Genomic DNA, 16,121 nt, shown 5'->3' with positions numbered 1-16,121 from the left:
TCTGATTCTCTGGCGCTTGTATTGCCAGAAGTGGATAAGGTACATATTAAATCAAAACAAAAAAAACCCTGCAATTGCCAACACTATTATATTGTGCCGAAAGAGGAGCTGCTTATGCAAACTAATACAAATGTTTACATAGGAAAATACGGAAGAGTGTAAGTTTACACTGGAAATGCATTTTGGAAATTTCTCTCCCCTGATGTTTCTGGGTAAATGGTTGCAAGGATATTACCGACAATGGGCAAAGACAACTTTATTAGGCGCTTTCTTTTCTTTGTGTGGAGGATTTGGGCCTTTGCAGAGGGAGCTCCAGGTAATTCGACAGGACCCAGTTTCCACAGTCGCTGCAACTTGATCCCACGATGGGTGCTCTGGAAAGCACCTTGAGCGAATGGGTCCGAGGCCCCTCATGATCAAGGTCGTCCAATCCGTGTATTAAGTTGACAATCTCTGCGTGTCATCTCTTAGAAGCAGGTCTGTGTTCCCCTCCGAATAGCCCACCACCTGGCTGCACCCCAACTCCACGCGAGCCCCAGCGACCAGGTAACATGGGGTGCTACAGAGGGGCTGTGTGGGCGCAGCCAGGCCTTCCGACGCAATCGCTGGGGAAGAGGCGAGGACCCGAGAGGATGCTGGCGGCGCGTGCGCACAGGTGCTCGGCCAGGCACCCCCAGATACACTCGGCTAAGGTGCAGGGCGGACGGGGGAGGGGAGAGGACAGCCTTACCAGATCTATGAACGTCAGGAATTTCCAGCTCCCTCCGTAGGTGTGGTGCGAGGGCATTTCGATGGCCTTGTAGTTGCACAGGATAGAGCAGTAGGACAGCAGAATCGCCACCCGCAGCACCTGACTGGGGACAAGCGCCATGTTCGCCAAAGGCCTGGGCTGGCTGGGCGGCAAGGAGGGAGGGAGGGAGAGAGGGAGGCGCAGGGTGCGCGGCGGGGAGCCCGGCGCGGCGGGCAGCGGGGCGGGGCGGGGCGGGGCGCGCCCCGCGGGACCTTGGCAACCGCGGGCGCCGGGGCAACCTGCGCGGGCGGGGCGGCGTGTGGGGCACTACCGTTGGCCGGGCCGAGGGCGGCGTGGCGTCAGCGCTGTCGTCATCTCCGTCATTCTGTTCCTGCCTTCTCTGTCCCTGGAGACCTGGCCGGGGCGCCCCCTAGGGGTTCCAGGAGTGGGGGGCGGGGGTGAGGGTGCCCCCAGGGCACGCCGAGCTGTGGGGACCGTTGCCGGTGACGACAGCGAGGCGGGCGGGAGGTCAGAAACCCGGCCTGGAATTGGGGAGCCCAGGGTCCACCAGGCTTCCAGCTGGGGGGGTCTCTGCGCAGGTCCTTGTGGTGGTTCCTGTTGGGGGCTTCGTGGAGGCGTGAACGTGGGGTGTCGACCTGAGCACGGGTAGATGGACTTGCTTTATTTTGGACCCAATTGGATTTTTAAGGTCAGACTACTATTCGTCACTATAAAACTCCCTTATAAATGCCATCCCGGTAGATAGACTTCCCTGCACTTTCCACAGGAGGTTTATAAATATCCTGTTCATACATAAGAAGACAGACTGTGAACTTTGGACAAAGAGGTTTATGGATAAAAAGTTATAAAAAGAGAAAGTGTCAGATAACTGTTTATGCTGGAAGGTTGCATTCTGCTTAAAAACAAATTCTGAATTAGGATGTAAAACCCGTATGTGTAATTTAATTCTGATCTTCTCAGGGTTAAACTGGTTTTGCCCTTTTGCTTATTTAGTTTTTTCCTACGCTACACATCCAGGCCTTAATGGAAGGAAAATAAATATAAACTGGATTCTCCTTGCCTTCCAGTAAATGTTGTCACATTGGAGTTTCATCAGTCTGTGGGCAGCGTGATCACATTTCAGCCAACCAGATGCAGGGGCAAATTATGAAAAGACAGCATAGGTATTTCCTGTGGATCCATTTAAAACAGGTGTCCTCTCCAAATAGTCTCTGAGTCAGAGACTGTGGACGGAGGGGCAGGGTAAGCCACTGGGAGAGAGAAAGAGAAAGTTACAACTCACAAATGTTAGCTGGAAATTTTCCAATCAAGCTCTAAACCAAAATTAAGAAAGTCAGTAGATTTTTAAAATTGGCCTTATGCTAACAGAAATGATGTCATAAAAAATAAAGATAATTTCAAGATGATTCTACCAGCCTGAAACTACTCATTATTGATGATTTATATAGCTTTATCTTCATGTAAAAGTTGAGTTTATTTTTTTAATTGTTTGTCCATGCCACATGTTCATAAGATTAGAAAACTTAAAAGTAGACCTACTGCCCTGGCCACTGTGGCTCAGTCAGTTGGAACATTGTCCCATACACCCAAAGGTTTCCTCTCTGTCCAAAATTTTAAAATGTTTTCTTAAAAAGTTGAACTACTGAAGATATATCTTGCTAGGTCCTTAAAGTTTTATGAGTTCATGTGATATCCTTTTAGTTTGATATGCCTTCCTACTTTACAGTTTAGAAAAATAATTAATAAGACTCCCTGTCCCCATCATTGTAAAACATAAAAATAGTTTCATAAAGTCATTTAAAATTTTATTCTGCACTCAGTTCTCTTTTAAATAAATAACTATAGCACTCAAAGAAGTGTTTTGAATCTTTCCTAAACAAAGGATTTTCCTTTGTTATTTGGTGACTGTCTAATCATGGTAAGATAGTGAGTTCTGTGGCAGTTTTTAATAAAACATTTGCATAAACCTTGACTCAGATATTTTGTGGAGAATGTCAGTCCACAATTTTGGGAACTTCTTGATAACTGTATTATTGTTATAGCTCTAAATCTTACTCTGTATATTGGCTGAAGGTAAACTTCCTTGAGTACTTCTAAAAACTGATATTCTTTTCTTTTTTGCAGGGAAGGGTGTTTGACATGTTAGTCATGATAATCCTTGCTAATTTTGGACATGACAGGGACCCCTGTGTCTTCCTTATGTTGTATTCCAAGAAGCCAACTTCATATAGCCATGGGCCTTTACTTAAAAATGCAGGAGGAAGAATTGTTTATGCCTAGTCTCATAATAATCAATGTTATGCATTTTCTTCAATGCTGTGTTTATATTAGATAAGCATTTTCTAGCAATATCAATGTTTGAGCAAATCATTTTTCCCTCTTCACATTTGTTGGCACCACAAAGGTAGAAGTTGGGATGTGTTCCTTTTAGAGGTTTGGGCATGAGAAAAACCCCTTTGGAATCACAAAAAATGACAGCTTTGAGTTGCTTTTCTTTGTTAAGAAAAAATAGCACATTTATGGTATTAAATAGGAATTCTCTCATCAACCAGAGAAAACACTGGAAACATTTTATCATATAACCGCAAGTCTTTTTACAATATATAGACTTGGCAAAGTAGGTTTACAGTTATGAATATGTGAAACACATTTTATTCTTATATTATTATTAATTAATAATAATAATTATTATTAACCTACTTTTGCCCACTCCTGTATACTCAGCTTGTTGTGACATACTGTGTAACAATTCATATCAAACAGATTTCTTTTGCTTTAGATTTATTAAGAATGTTCACTTATTATTTAAAATTCTTTATAAAATTATGTTCAATGATTACATAACATGGCATAATATGAACATATCATATTTTGCTTAAATTTTTCTATCGTTTTAGATATTAGGTTATTTCCAGCTTTTTATTGCTATAAATACACTGTAATGTCTGCATTTTGAACTGAGAACGCCACTTTTTAAAAGATTATTTGTAGCTTAACACCAGTTAAGAAACCACCCTTTTATAACCTAGTATGTATATTTTCCCCTGATTTACAAATGGATTGTATTTACTACAGGGAAGTCTACTAAGTAAGGAGATTTCTAAATACCAAAGATTCAATGGAGAATCATTGAAAAGCTTTAGAAAAAGTAGTGTGGAGATGAGGTGAGAGTCACCATTTAGATCTCATACAGATCTGAAACATACCCTTACTCCCCCAAATCTTTCTGTGCATTGCCAATGCTACTCATCCTGCTTGAATGCTCTCTCTTCCTGGGCATATATCCAGGCCCAGCACATCCGTCAGGACAGGTGAGAGTCTGCTTTGACAGTCCCTCTAGAACGGCGGTTCTCAACCTGTGGGTCGCGACCCCTTTGGTGGTCGAATGACCCTTTCAGAGGGGTTGCCTAAGACCATCCTGCATATCAGATATTTACATTACGATTCATAACAGTAACAACATTACAGTTATGAAGTAGCAACAAAAATAATTTTATGGTTGGGTCACAACATGAGCAACTGTATTTAAAGGGCCAGAAGGTTGAGAACCACTGCTCTAGGACATAGGATGCGGTTTGTCTGTTCTGAACGACCCATGTGGATGGCTTACTGGTGATTCATAATCTATATGTACTCACTGTACTCATTATTTCCTTTTAAAAATTGTCCCCTCTGCAGTGTCCCCAGTCTCTGGAAACTGCACCACCTCTACATTAGAAACATTGGACAGAGCTAGATGTCCTGGGAGCGTCAGTCTCTTAAAGGTCCTAAAATATCCCTGGAAGTGTGGCCAGTTGAAGGTAATCCACTGACCAGAATTCTCAGGAAAGAGATTGTGCTTTTAGAAGAAACATGTTCATCAACTACTATGGTAGATGGGGGTTACTGGTGAAGAGAGATCTCCAAAACATTCGAGAATAACATAAATCATTGCTAAAGTTCTTCTCCCCAGTGGGTGTCAGGGTAATTGCAGAATTTCTATTTTGCTGTGTCGAGTCTATGTAGGAGCTTGGTTCTAGAACTCACTTGCTCCGGGTGGTAGAGAAAAGGTGGACCACCACCACCAGGGGGCCTTTCCTCCCCACAGCCTTCAGCCTCTAGTCTAAATAAATGTTCAACATAATGAAAAGATATTTCAGAGGTCTTAAACTCAATTCCTTCAGAGAACAGGCATGTATCATAGCTAAGTAAAGCTAGATGTAATGGGCATGGTTGTAAATGCCCTACCGAACTGGTGTACCTGCCCTACCGAAATGCTTTTTAATTCAGATTTTAAAAAATTGTGTCATCCAAAAAACAGCAAACCTGTGTGTTAGAGTCAGCTGCAGGTAAGAACTTCTGTATTATCCTTTGGAAAGAGAGCTACGTGAACACCTTTTCCAGGGTGTCCAAAAGGCCCAGTCATCACCATCTGTAAATCTGTAAGAGTGAAGATTGCTTCGGTTGTAGCTGACAACTCTATTCTGGAAGCAGGATGGTGGAAATCATGAAGACAGGTCAAAAGGGTACATGTGCACTGTTTCTTAAGAAAAGTTCACAGAAGAAACTACCATACAACGATTCTACCTTCACCTCATTGAGCAGTACCCTTCCATGTGGCCAAAGCTGGGAAAAGCGGTCTCCATGCTGGGGCTGGTCAGCCCAAAATCAGGCCTCTATTTTTAGGGAAGAGGGATATTATGGGTTGAATTGTGTTCCTCAAAAAGATATGATGAGGTTCTAACTCCTCAGAAAGTGGCCTTATTTGGAAATAGGGTCATTGCAGATATAATTAGTTAAGAAATGATGTCATAGAGGCATAGAGTTGGCCCCTAATCCAAGATGACTGAGGTCCTTATAAGAAAACAGAGACACACAGAGAATGCCATGTGAAGGTGGGGGAGAGACTGGAGTAATGACAAGCCAGGGAATGCCAAGGATTGCAGATTGTCACCAGAAACTAGGAGAGAAGCCAGGAATGGATTCTCCTTCATGGGCCTCAAAAGGGATCAATCCTGCTGACACCTTGATTTCTAGCCTCCAGAACTATGAGACAATAAATGTTTGAAGCCTGTGGCACTTTGTCAATGGCATTTCTAGGAAACTGACTCGGGGGAGAAAACAGATATCTTGGAGAGATCACTATCCAGTCAATAGTCAAATTCTAGTGACCTGTTCTCTGTAACATTTCTCAAATCTGAGCCTTCATTTTTATTTCTCCTGTTGTTGCCTCATTGGTTAAGCTCTGTAACTGCGTCTCCATGTCACCCTTAGCACTGCCCCTAGAATGATCTTCCTGAGACTTTTTAAGTCAGATTGATCACTCCTCTCCTAAAAACTAGTCAGTGACTCTCTTTTCCTTAGCATGGCCCTCACATCTTCCATGGTTTATCTGACCTTTACCCAGTGCTTCAGCTTCCATTATTGCACCTTTTGAAAGAATTATGAATTATCATAGGAATACTTATTCCCCACCCCCCAAACTCAACATTTACTTTTTCTCTTTCATGCCTCTTGGGTACTAATAATTTATATCATCTTCTCCATCTGTCAAAATTCTACTTATCTCTGAAGGCCCAGCTCAGACAGAAATTCTCTAATAATACCTACAATTGCAAATTTTTTGCCAACGAGGTAGCACTTTCACATTATAGTAAGAGATGATTGTGGCATCTTCTCCTAATGGGGCAGCTGGTAAACATCCCTGGCACAACCACCATCACCTTCCCCCAGGGGATTGCCCTGAGATACCCTTCCTATGGAACTAGCCAATCCAGAGGGGACACACTTGTCAGAGAGCATTCTCTCTCTCTTGTAAAATAGGAAGTATATTCTTCAATGGACTGAGATTATGTGAAGCAGCTAATTAAACTATTCCCCTGGGACCAGACTCTTTGCCCATCTAAGGCAAGGCTTGGGGGAACTGGTAGCTTCTGCAGTAAGTGACAGCACAGATATGTGGAATGCCAGCATGGGTTGCTACTTCTGACCATATTAAGCAATTTTCCCCAGAATTAAGGGCAGATAAAATGTCTGTAGTCCATTTTGTGTTAGTTAGCCTCAGAGCTAGTTAAAAGTCTCTTTTAAAAACTGTGTGATACAAATGTAAAATAAGTACCCAGCACAAAAGAAAGTTTCAACAAAATGAAACCAAACACCATCATTTTGTTTTCAGGAAACGTGGTTTTTCATAACAGATGGCACTGTCAAGCAGTCCTCCTCCTAAAGTGTAAAAAGCCAGTTTAAATTATCTGTGAAGTTGGCCTACTGAGAGCTGAGAGAGCTCTCGGTCGCCTCGTCTTGAGGGAAGGCCCTGGTGCCCAAGCAGACCAGCTGTAGCCAAGGCTAGTTCTGACACCTTGTCCTCCAGGACCCGAGCATCCAGTTTCCATTTATCTCAAAAATTCATCTGTCAAAAATACCAGATGAATTGCTTACATCACTGACAGCTAGACTCTGATCATAGAAGATATCAGGCCCACAGGATGTTTTGAAGCTTACCTTGGATTGCAGTGATCTGGCTGGGCCAAGCCACAGTTCTGAGTAAAGTTGAAAACTGCTGGAAAGACTACTGAGGAAGATTTCGCCAGAGCAGGCCTCCTCTGTCCCTATTTTTCCTGTTTCACTGTGTATACGATGGCTGGAGCTGCAGTAGCCGTCTTGTAAGCATGATGAAAATAACCAGAGAATCTCAAATTTGTCTTGACATCAATACACCAGCTGAACCAATACCTGCTATGGCCTCCTTCCAGATTTCTTGTGATGTGAGAAAAATACCTCTCTGTTTGGTCAAAGTAATATAGTCAAGTGTTGTGTCACATGAAGCTAAATGATGCCACAAGGAGAACATTGCAGCCACAAAATAAAGACCAGCCCAGAATATGCAAATGAACATGTCTCTTTCTACAAATAATTGTGTATCTTTATAGCATCGCCTTCAAGGCTAACATTTCATTTCCCGTACAGGTTTATAACTCTTTGGAGCAAAGATTTAAAACAACACCACTGTTTACACTGTTAAAATTTTAGTGCATACATGTACTTGTACAATGGGATTAGATGGGAGAAAAATCCATGTGGCAGTAAAATTATTTCATAAATTATTAACTAGCTGGGGTTTCATCTAAATAAGAGAATCATGAATTTTTCTCAGCATTGCCTTTCAGAGAGATAATAAAGCCAGGCTGTAAAAGAAGTCACAACACCCTGCTGGGACAATAGATGATAAAGTCCAGGAAAATAGTTATTGGCACAAACTTGTCTTTCTCCTTAAAGGGAGGGAAATTGCAAGAATAACTCTGCAAATAAAGTAATTTTTATAGAGTGAAGGCAACACTGCATTGACAGGGAGGTAAACTCCTGGATTTAGGCCCAGTCCTGCTATTGATTAATACACTAGAGGCCTGGTACATGAAATTCTTTCATGGGTGGGGTCCCTAGGCCTGGCCAGTGATCATGGCCTATTGGGGCTATCTTGCCCAGTCCCAGTGGGGGCTGGGCCAGCTGGGGCCTGCAGGACAGGCCCTAGCTGGCCAGGGGGAGGAACCAGGGAAGGTTAGCTGGCCATGGGAGGTTGGCTATGGGAGCACACTTACCACCAGGGGGCAGCTCCTGCATTGAGCGTCTGCCTCCTGGTGGTCAGTGCACAAGATAGCGACTGGTCGACTGGATGTTCCAGTTGTTCAGATAATTCAGTCCTAACGGTTGCTTAGGCTTTTATATATATAGACTAGAGGCCCGGTGCACAAAAATGTGTGTACTCAGTGGGGAGTCCCTCAGCCCCTCTGTGCCCTCTCGCAGTCTGAGACCCCTCAGGGGATGACCACCTGCTGACCAATCCCCTGGGGAGTGGGCCTAAGATGGCAATCAGACATACCTCTGGCAGCCCGGCAGCCCTCGGGGGATGTCCACTTGCCAGCGGGGAACAGGCCTAAATTGCAGTTGGACAGCACTGCTGAGGAGGCGAGAGAGGCTCCCACCACCACCGCTGTATGGCAGCCATCAGTCTGGCTTGTGGCTGAGCAGAGCTCCTCCCATGTGAGAGCACCCTGACCACCAGAGGGCAGCTCCTGCATTGAGCGTCTCCCCCCTGGTGGTCAGTGTGTGTCATAGTGACCAGTCATTCCCAGTCGTTCTGCTGTTAGGGTCAGTTTGCATATTACCCTCTTATTATATAGGAGGATAGAGGCCTGGTGCAAGGGTGGGGGCCAGCTGGTTTGCCCTGAAGGGTGTCCCGGATCAGGGTGGGGGTCCCGCTTGGGTGCCTGGCCAGCCTGGATGAGGGGATGATGGCTGTTTGCAGCTGGTCACACCCCCTTCAGGGTGGGGGTCCCCACTGGGGTGCCTGGCCAGTCTGAGTGAGGGGCTGAGGGCCGTTTTTAGGCTGACAGGTGACTGAAGCTCCCAACCTCTCTTTTTTTCTTTTTTCTTTTTTTATTCTGGGATTTATTTACCTTCTATGGCTGTCACTGGAACTGAGAGCCGGCTTTAGCTCTGAGGCTCGGCTCCAGCTCTGAGACCTCGGCTGCTGAAAGCAGGTATCTGGGTTTGTTTGGCTTCTATAATTGAAACACTGTTGCAGCTCTAGGTCTGAGGCCCGGCTGGCTGAAAGCAGGTTTCTGGGGTTTGTTTAGCTTCTATAATTGAAACATTGCTTCTTAGAGTGCAGCGGCAGGCAGGGAACCTTGGCTTCCTCCATCACTGGAGCAAGCAAGCCTCCTGTTTGCTTCTGCTGCCTGGCTGCTGGCTCCCATCTTGGTTGGCAGTTATTTTGCATATTGCCCTGATTAGCCAATGGGAAGTGTGTCGGAGGTATGGTTAATTACCATGTTTGTCTATTATTAGATAGGATGGAATTGCATAGCTCATTGTCAGCCTTTCCAAACCATCAACATCCATTTCTTTATCAAAAGATGGGCTTAGAGCAGATGTTTATAGCTATCTATGTATATAAAAGCCTAAGTGACCTTTACGACTGAACGACTAGAACAGCCAACCAGAAGGCCTGGTCGACCAGTTGCTATGATGCACACTGGCTACCAGGGAGCAGATGCTCTATGAAGGAGCTGCCCCTGGTGGTTAGTGTGCTCCCACAGTGGAAGCACTGCTCAGCTAGAAGCCGGGCTCACGACTGGTGAGCACAGCTTTGGTAGCGGCAGGCACGGCAAGGCTGGTGTGAGTGGGAGAGGCATGGTGCCTGGCCCCAGCTCAGGCTCCTCCTTGGCCGCTTGCTGCTTAGCGCACTGCTACATCCTTAGTATCCCATAAGCCTGCAGTTACAATCTCTGGAAAATAGTTGAAGCGCGGACACTTGGAGTAAACAGGATGAGCCTGATATTGCCACCCAGCTCCTGTAACCCTGCCTCGGGCATCAAGATCAAATGTCATCCCTTACCGATTGCCCTGGAGCTACAGAGGAAGGCAACAATACAACAGTGTCTACAAGGTAGTGACTGACAATCGGGGTAAAGGTCAAAGAGAGATAGATCTGAAGGGTGGGGGCATGGGCAACAGAGCACCCCTGCCCCCCAAGATCCCCAACTTTGTATTGTTCACCTTGGAGCATCTCTTATCCAGCTCTGAGAGGTGGAAAGCGTCCAGCATGGCCTAAGGCATCTACTGGGGACTTCTCGGCCAGCAAGGCACAACCCTGGCCGCAGAAGGAACATTTGGAAATATTTTTTCAGGAAGCTGTGGGGAGGAGGACAGACTCCCCACACAACTTCCCAGTGGCTCACAGGGATGTGGAAACTCCCAGGGCATGCAGGCACAGACTCCTGATTTCCTTTCAATGTGCAAGAATCTGTGCACTGGGCCACTAGTTAAATATAATTCTAGGCTTTCAACAAAATACTACTATATATATATATCTATCTATACACACACACACACACACACACACACACACACACACATGCAGATTACTAATTCACAGAGTTTTATTTTATTTTTCCACTTTTTATTGAATTTATCGGGGGGGACACTGGTTAAAAAATTATATAGGTTTCAGGTGCCCAATTTTACAACAGATCATCTGTTCACTTCACTGTGTGTTCACCACCCCAAGTCAAGTCTTTGTCCATCACCATTTATTCCCCTATACTCTCTTCCACCTCCCTCTCCCTCCTCCACCCCTGGCAATCACCACACTTGTCCATGTCCATAATTCCTCTGTCTCTTCTTTTTCTTTTTTGTTCAATTCCCCCACCACCCACCATCATCCAGCCTCCTTGGCCCCAACAGCTGCTAGCCTGCTCTCTATCAGTCTGTCATTATTTTGCTTGTTAAGTTTATTTTATTCATTAGATTCCACATATGAGTGAAATCATGTGGTACTTGTTTTTCTCTGACTGGTTTATTTCACTTAGCATAATACCCTCCAGGTCCATCCATGTTGTTGTAAAGGGTATGATTTCCTTCTTTTTTAGGACCAACTGTATTATTTCTTCTAATAGGTTTTCTAATCCTTGTTCATCCTTCTGTTGTTCTGGTACCCCTATTATTCGTATGTTGTTTCGTTTCATGTTGTCCCAAAGCTCCCTTAGGCTCTCCTCCTGTCTTTTAATTTTTTTCTCCAATTGCAGTACATTTTGGGTGTGTTTTGCTTCCTTGTCTTCTAATTCACTAATTCGGTCCTCCACTTCTCCTAGTCTACTGTTGATACTTTCAATGGAGTTTTTCATTGCAGCTATATCACTCTTCATTTCTTCTTGGGTCTTACTTAAGTTGTTGGTTTTTTTCATCTGTTTCTTCTAGCTTCTTCCATATGTTATCGATTTTTTCATCTGTTTCTTCTTGCTTCTTGCAGAGGTTGTCGATTTTTTCCTCCATCCGGTTTATGCACTCTAGGACCCTTATTCTGAATTCTTTTTCTGTCATGTTGCATGCCTCTGTATTACTTAGCTGCTTTTCTGGATAGTCCTCCTTCTCTTTCCTTTGGGGGTTTCTTTGTCTACCCATGTTTGATCTCACTGACATATCTAGATGTTGAGTCGTTCAGTGGTTGCTCCCTTGGTGGCAGTGACTCCTTGGTCTGTGGTTGCTCTTCGGGCGGTTGCGGTAGCTGCTGCTCTTCAGTTGGCAGCAGCTCCTCTGGTGGGTGCTGTTCACAGCTGTGGTGGCTCTTCTGGCTGGTGGGGCAAGGTTTCACGCACAGCTGCTGTTCCTCAGCAGAGGGTGTGGTGCTCAGGAGGTTGCTGTTGCTTGGATCTGCTGCGTTGATTTAAAGGCACAAAATACAACACAACAAGGCACCACGTACCAGGCACTATACACAAATATATTCACGATATTAATAACCCCAAATAAAGGTGACCACTCGAATTAAGAGAATTAGGGGATAAGGAAGAAGGAAGAGAAAAAGATAAAAGAGAAAAAAGAAAAGAAAAGTAGGGACCAAAAAAAAGGAGTGCAAAAATGAAATTGGGAAAAAGGAGGGGGGAAAATAAAAGCGAGAAAAGAAAAGAAAAGAAAAAAAAAGCTAAAAGAGAGAATGAAGTGGAAGAGGGGAAGAGACTTTTTATATGAGGAGAATACTCCTATAGAACAGCCATTAATCCCAACAAATTCCAGCAATAGCTCCCTGGAGATGAATGCAAACTAGAAACAACCAATAATATAACGATGAAAATAGAATGGTGAACACTAATCCCAAAATAAAGTAAGGAAAAAATAAAATGGCACTTTAAAAAATGGTAAAATGGTAGCAGTAATAATACTGGTTAAAAATAAGAAGGTAGTAATTAAAAGGGTAAAATCAGGTGATGGAAAAAGAAGAAAAAAGAAAAAAAAAGAAAAGAAAAAAAAGAAGAAGAAAAAAAAATGGTTTCTTAGTTAAAAGGTGAAAAAAGAAAGAAAAAAAATTGCAGTAGTGAAGGTCCTTCGGTTCTTCTATTCTTCAGTGTGGCTCTCCTTAGACCTGCCAGGTATTCAGGAGAGTGTTGAGTTTCCCTGCGATATACTGTTCCTCTGTGTTGTAAACCACAGTCCTTATTTTAAAGCAGGCCGCATTTGTTTCCCAGACTGCCTTATTTTATGTTTAGCAAAGAGTCAGTTTGTGGGTCAGCCTCTGGGTGGCAGTGTTCTGGGGCTGGCCTCTGAGGCTATAGGGCCTCTCTGTCCAGTGGAAGTTCACTGCCCAGAGCTGGCTGCGTAATAGTTAGTTACCAGCGCTGTGTTGTTGCTGGGATTGAAAATCCCTCTATAGGCCAGACCCTGAACTCCCAGGGACTGATCAGGTTATTTTAATTCTTGATCTCCTACAGGGTGGAATCTGGGTGTGGCTGTGCTCCTTGCCTGGGGGCTGGGGGGAGGAGTCTCACTCTCCAGAGAGAATGGCTGCCCCAGTCCTGGGTTCAGGGGTGTCTCAGCACTCAATTCGCTGCCACCTCTCCCGGCCCCCCTTCTCTCCTCAGTCTCTCCCCAGATTCCACTCCTCCGCACACTCTCCCTCTCTTCAGCACAGGTGAGTGTCTGTATCCGACATGTCCCATGAACAGGATTCAGTGAAAACAAACAAACAAATGCCGGCCGTGGAAACGGGGAAGGCTTGGTTTCTGTAAGCTTCTTCTCTTACTGGGACTGCATGGTCTAGTCAGCTCTTCAGGCTGCCCCCTTTAGGCTCAGTCCTCTGTGATCACAGAACCCAGCTCTCAATTCCCCCGGCGGCGCCAGGAATCCCGCGGTTCTCCTTTCCCCCGTCAGGGGCTGTGCCTGTCCCAAGGGACTCGGCTGTCTGCCACGCAGTCTCCCTCCGACTCTCTGGGCTCAGAGGTCTGGAAAACTTTCCTGCCCAAATCCCTGGGTTTTTTTTTTACCTTTCCAGGGGAGTTCTGCTCTTCCCGGCTGCAAACCGTCTCACCAGCTGAGCAATTTCGCCAATTTGGGGTGGATGTTATTAGTTTCAGCTGCTCACTCCATTTGCTCCGGGACACGACCTGGGACACGTCTGCCTATATCGCCGCCATCTTCCATCTCCTAGGACCAAGTGTAAATGTACCACAGCTTTTTAATCCATTCATCTACGGATGGGCACTTGGGCTGCTTCCACATTTTGCCTATTGTAAATAATGCTGCTCTGAACATAGGGGTGCATATATTCTTTCAAATTAATGTTTCCAGTTCTTTCAGATAAATTCCCAGAAGAGGAATCACTGGGTTATAAGGCAGTTCCATTTTTAATTTTTTGAGAAACTCCATACTGCTTTCCACAGTGGCTGTACCAATCTGCATTCCCACCAACAACGCAGTAGGGTTCCCTTTAGGATTTTCCAGGATAAAACAAGCCCCTGGCAAATCCCCTACCAGCTATTGGAGTCCTTGAAATCCAGTCCACCAGCTAAGCCTTACCCTCCTCTGTCTCCCTGCCCCCCCGACTCCAGGACACTTGGATCTCCAGCAGCGAAGTACCTGCACATTCACTGAGACACTGGAAATGTCCCGTGGATCTTCTTTCTCAGTCCAGTCCTCTAACACATGTGCCACAGACTACCTAGATGGATGTAATGATTACCAGGGGTCCCCTATGGTTCCTGGCACAGAAGATGTACTCAACCAATTTATTTTCTCTGAATAAATGCCCATGAAGCTCCCTTTCTTTATCAAAAGATGTTCTTGGAGCAGGGGTTTATAGTTATTAAATAAGTCCAGGCTGTAAGTTTTAGAACCTGGGTCAGTTTCCCCAGGGGACAGAGTGTGCCCTTCTATCAGGTCTGGCTCCCCAATCCCTGCCTGGCTCACTGTGAGTCACTGGCCACACTCTCCAAATGAAATATCCTTTTAACTGAACAACTCAGCAAAAGGGGAAACTCAGTCTTAGAATGAAAAAAAAAAAAAACACAAAAAAAACAACTTATGAAGATTTAGGGGCTATTTCCTGACTTTATTTAAGTATTTATAAATTCTACAATATATTTTGTGATTTTACTAACAAAATAGTAATAGTGATTGTCTTTAACAGTGATCTTCTCTTGATTAAGGCTACAGAAGTCATGGCTAGTAAATTTGGTTAAGGTAAACCATTTGCTTTAGCTCTTTTTATTGAGCATGAAATTGACATAATAAAAATGTGGAAATCAAAATTATTTGGAAATCCCCAAACCACTGGTTATGTAGATTTTAAATTCTATTCAATTACAGACCATTTTTCTAGTAAAAAAAAAAGTTTGTTTTTTTATTTGAAAAATTTGAACAAGTATTTTTTTTTTTACCCAATTCCCAAAATCAGATGTAGCAGCTAACATAAATGATAATTTCTGTAACAATTTTCAAGAATAGGCTATGCTGATAAACACAATCTAGAAGGTGTTTATCCTAACATTCCATTCATGTTAATTTATAATGAATGTTTATTATTATTTAATGAAGTTCTCTAACTCTTTGTAAATATTGGCACCTTTGTATTTAAGTGCTTTTGCAGTCTAGACAGGATACTCTTATTTGTATGGTAAATAATAAATACATGATTAGTGTGCTATTTGCTGGTAATGTGCTTGATACTTCTCTGTTCTTACTTTAGCTCTGATGCAAATTATCTCTGCCATTGTCCAATGCCTACATACCTGCATACCAATTAATGGGGCTCCTCATGTTTCTTAAATTTGTTCTTTTTGTTTTGTCATTTTACAAAAAAAAATAAAAATGATGTTACAATGGAGCTTCAACTCAGAATCTTTCTGTTCTATTACCACTTTGCTACATGGAGTTGATTTTTCAGAGGCAGAATCTTGAGGCTGTTTAGTGAGAAGTGTGAGGGAAGAGAAACTAGGTTAGAAGTATTTTTTTGTGGCTGGGTTTACCCAGGTGATGCAAAACGACAGGGTGGAGCTTCTCCTTCCTCCCCTGAAAGTTCACAGAGCATGTGAAGGTGACTCTAACTCTGAGGCTGAGAATTTCAGCAAGACCTCAGGAAGTGTGAAAAGGCCTTCTGCCCATCAGACAAATATCCATGCACCACTTATTCATATTAATATTAAAAGAGAACTAGCATATGCTTGAGAAAATTCTACCGAGAACAGGACACAAAGAATGGGCTTAAGTTGAAGGCATATTTATATAATGTATAATTATATGTATATTCAATTGTAATGAGAACTAGATTAAAACTGGAGAAAATATGGCCATGATTACAGAATGTAAAGTAATAAGCCCAGTGTCTAGATCTTGGTTTCTAATACTATTCTCCAATACAAAGGCTCCCTGAAGAAATGTAGTAAATCAACATGTACATTTGAATTTACTCAATGTTATATGTCAGTTATACCTCAATAAAAAAATAAAAGAAAAAAATTTGTGGGAATTTTACTAACTAAAATGATAATAGTGATTGTTTTTAGCAGTGATCTTTACTTTTTTGCATTTCACAATTTTTACATAGTAGAAACTGAGCCTTGCA

General features: G+C 43.5%; 1 protein-coding gene across 10 annotated transcripts in view; it reads right to left on the bottom strand.

Moving 5' to 3' along the window:
* Window positions 1-1,053, bottom strand: part of AIG1 (androgen induced 1) — a 192,719-nt gene extending 191,666 nt beyond the window's left edge. For 4 of the 10 annotated variants that reach the window (XM_059700540.1, XM_059700539.1, XM_059700536.1 and 1 more), the window contains exon 1: window positions 731-1,043. In XM_059700540.1, the coding sequence (XP_059556523.1) occupies window positions 731-871 (141 nt within the window). In that variant the 5' untranslated portion in view covers window positions 872-1,043. Of the gene's footprint in view, window positions 1-730 lie in introns of all 10 variants that reach the window. The other 6 variants (XM_059700537.1, XM_059700541.1, XM_059700543.1 and 3 more) reach the window with 6 other exon arrangements.
* Window positions 1,054-16,121: the final 15,068 nt, after the last annotated feature.

This window comes from Myotis daubentonii, chromosome 6 (genome assembly GCF_963259705.1).
Source record: "Myotis daubentonii chromosome 6, mMyoDau2.1, whole genome shotgun sequence".
NCBI lineage: Eukaryota > Metazoa > Chordata > Mammalia > Chiroptera > Vespertilionidae > Myotis > Myotis daubentonii.
This window is presented reverse-complemented; position numbering and strand designations above follow the sequence as displayed.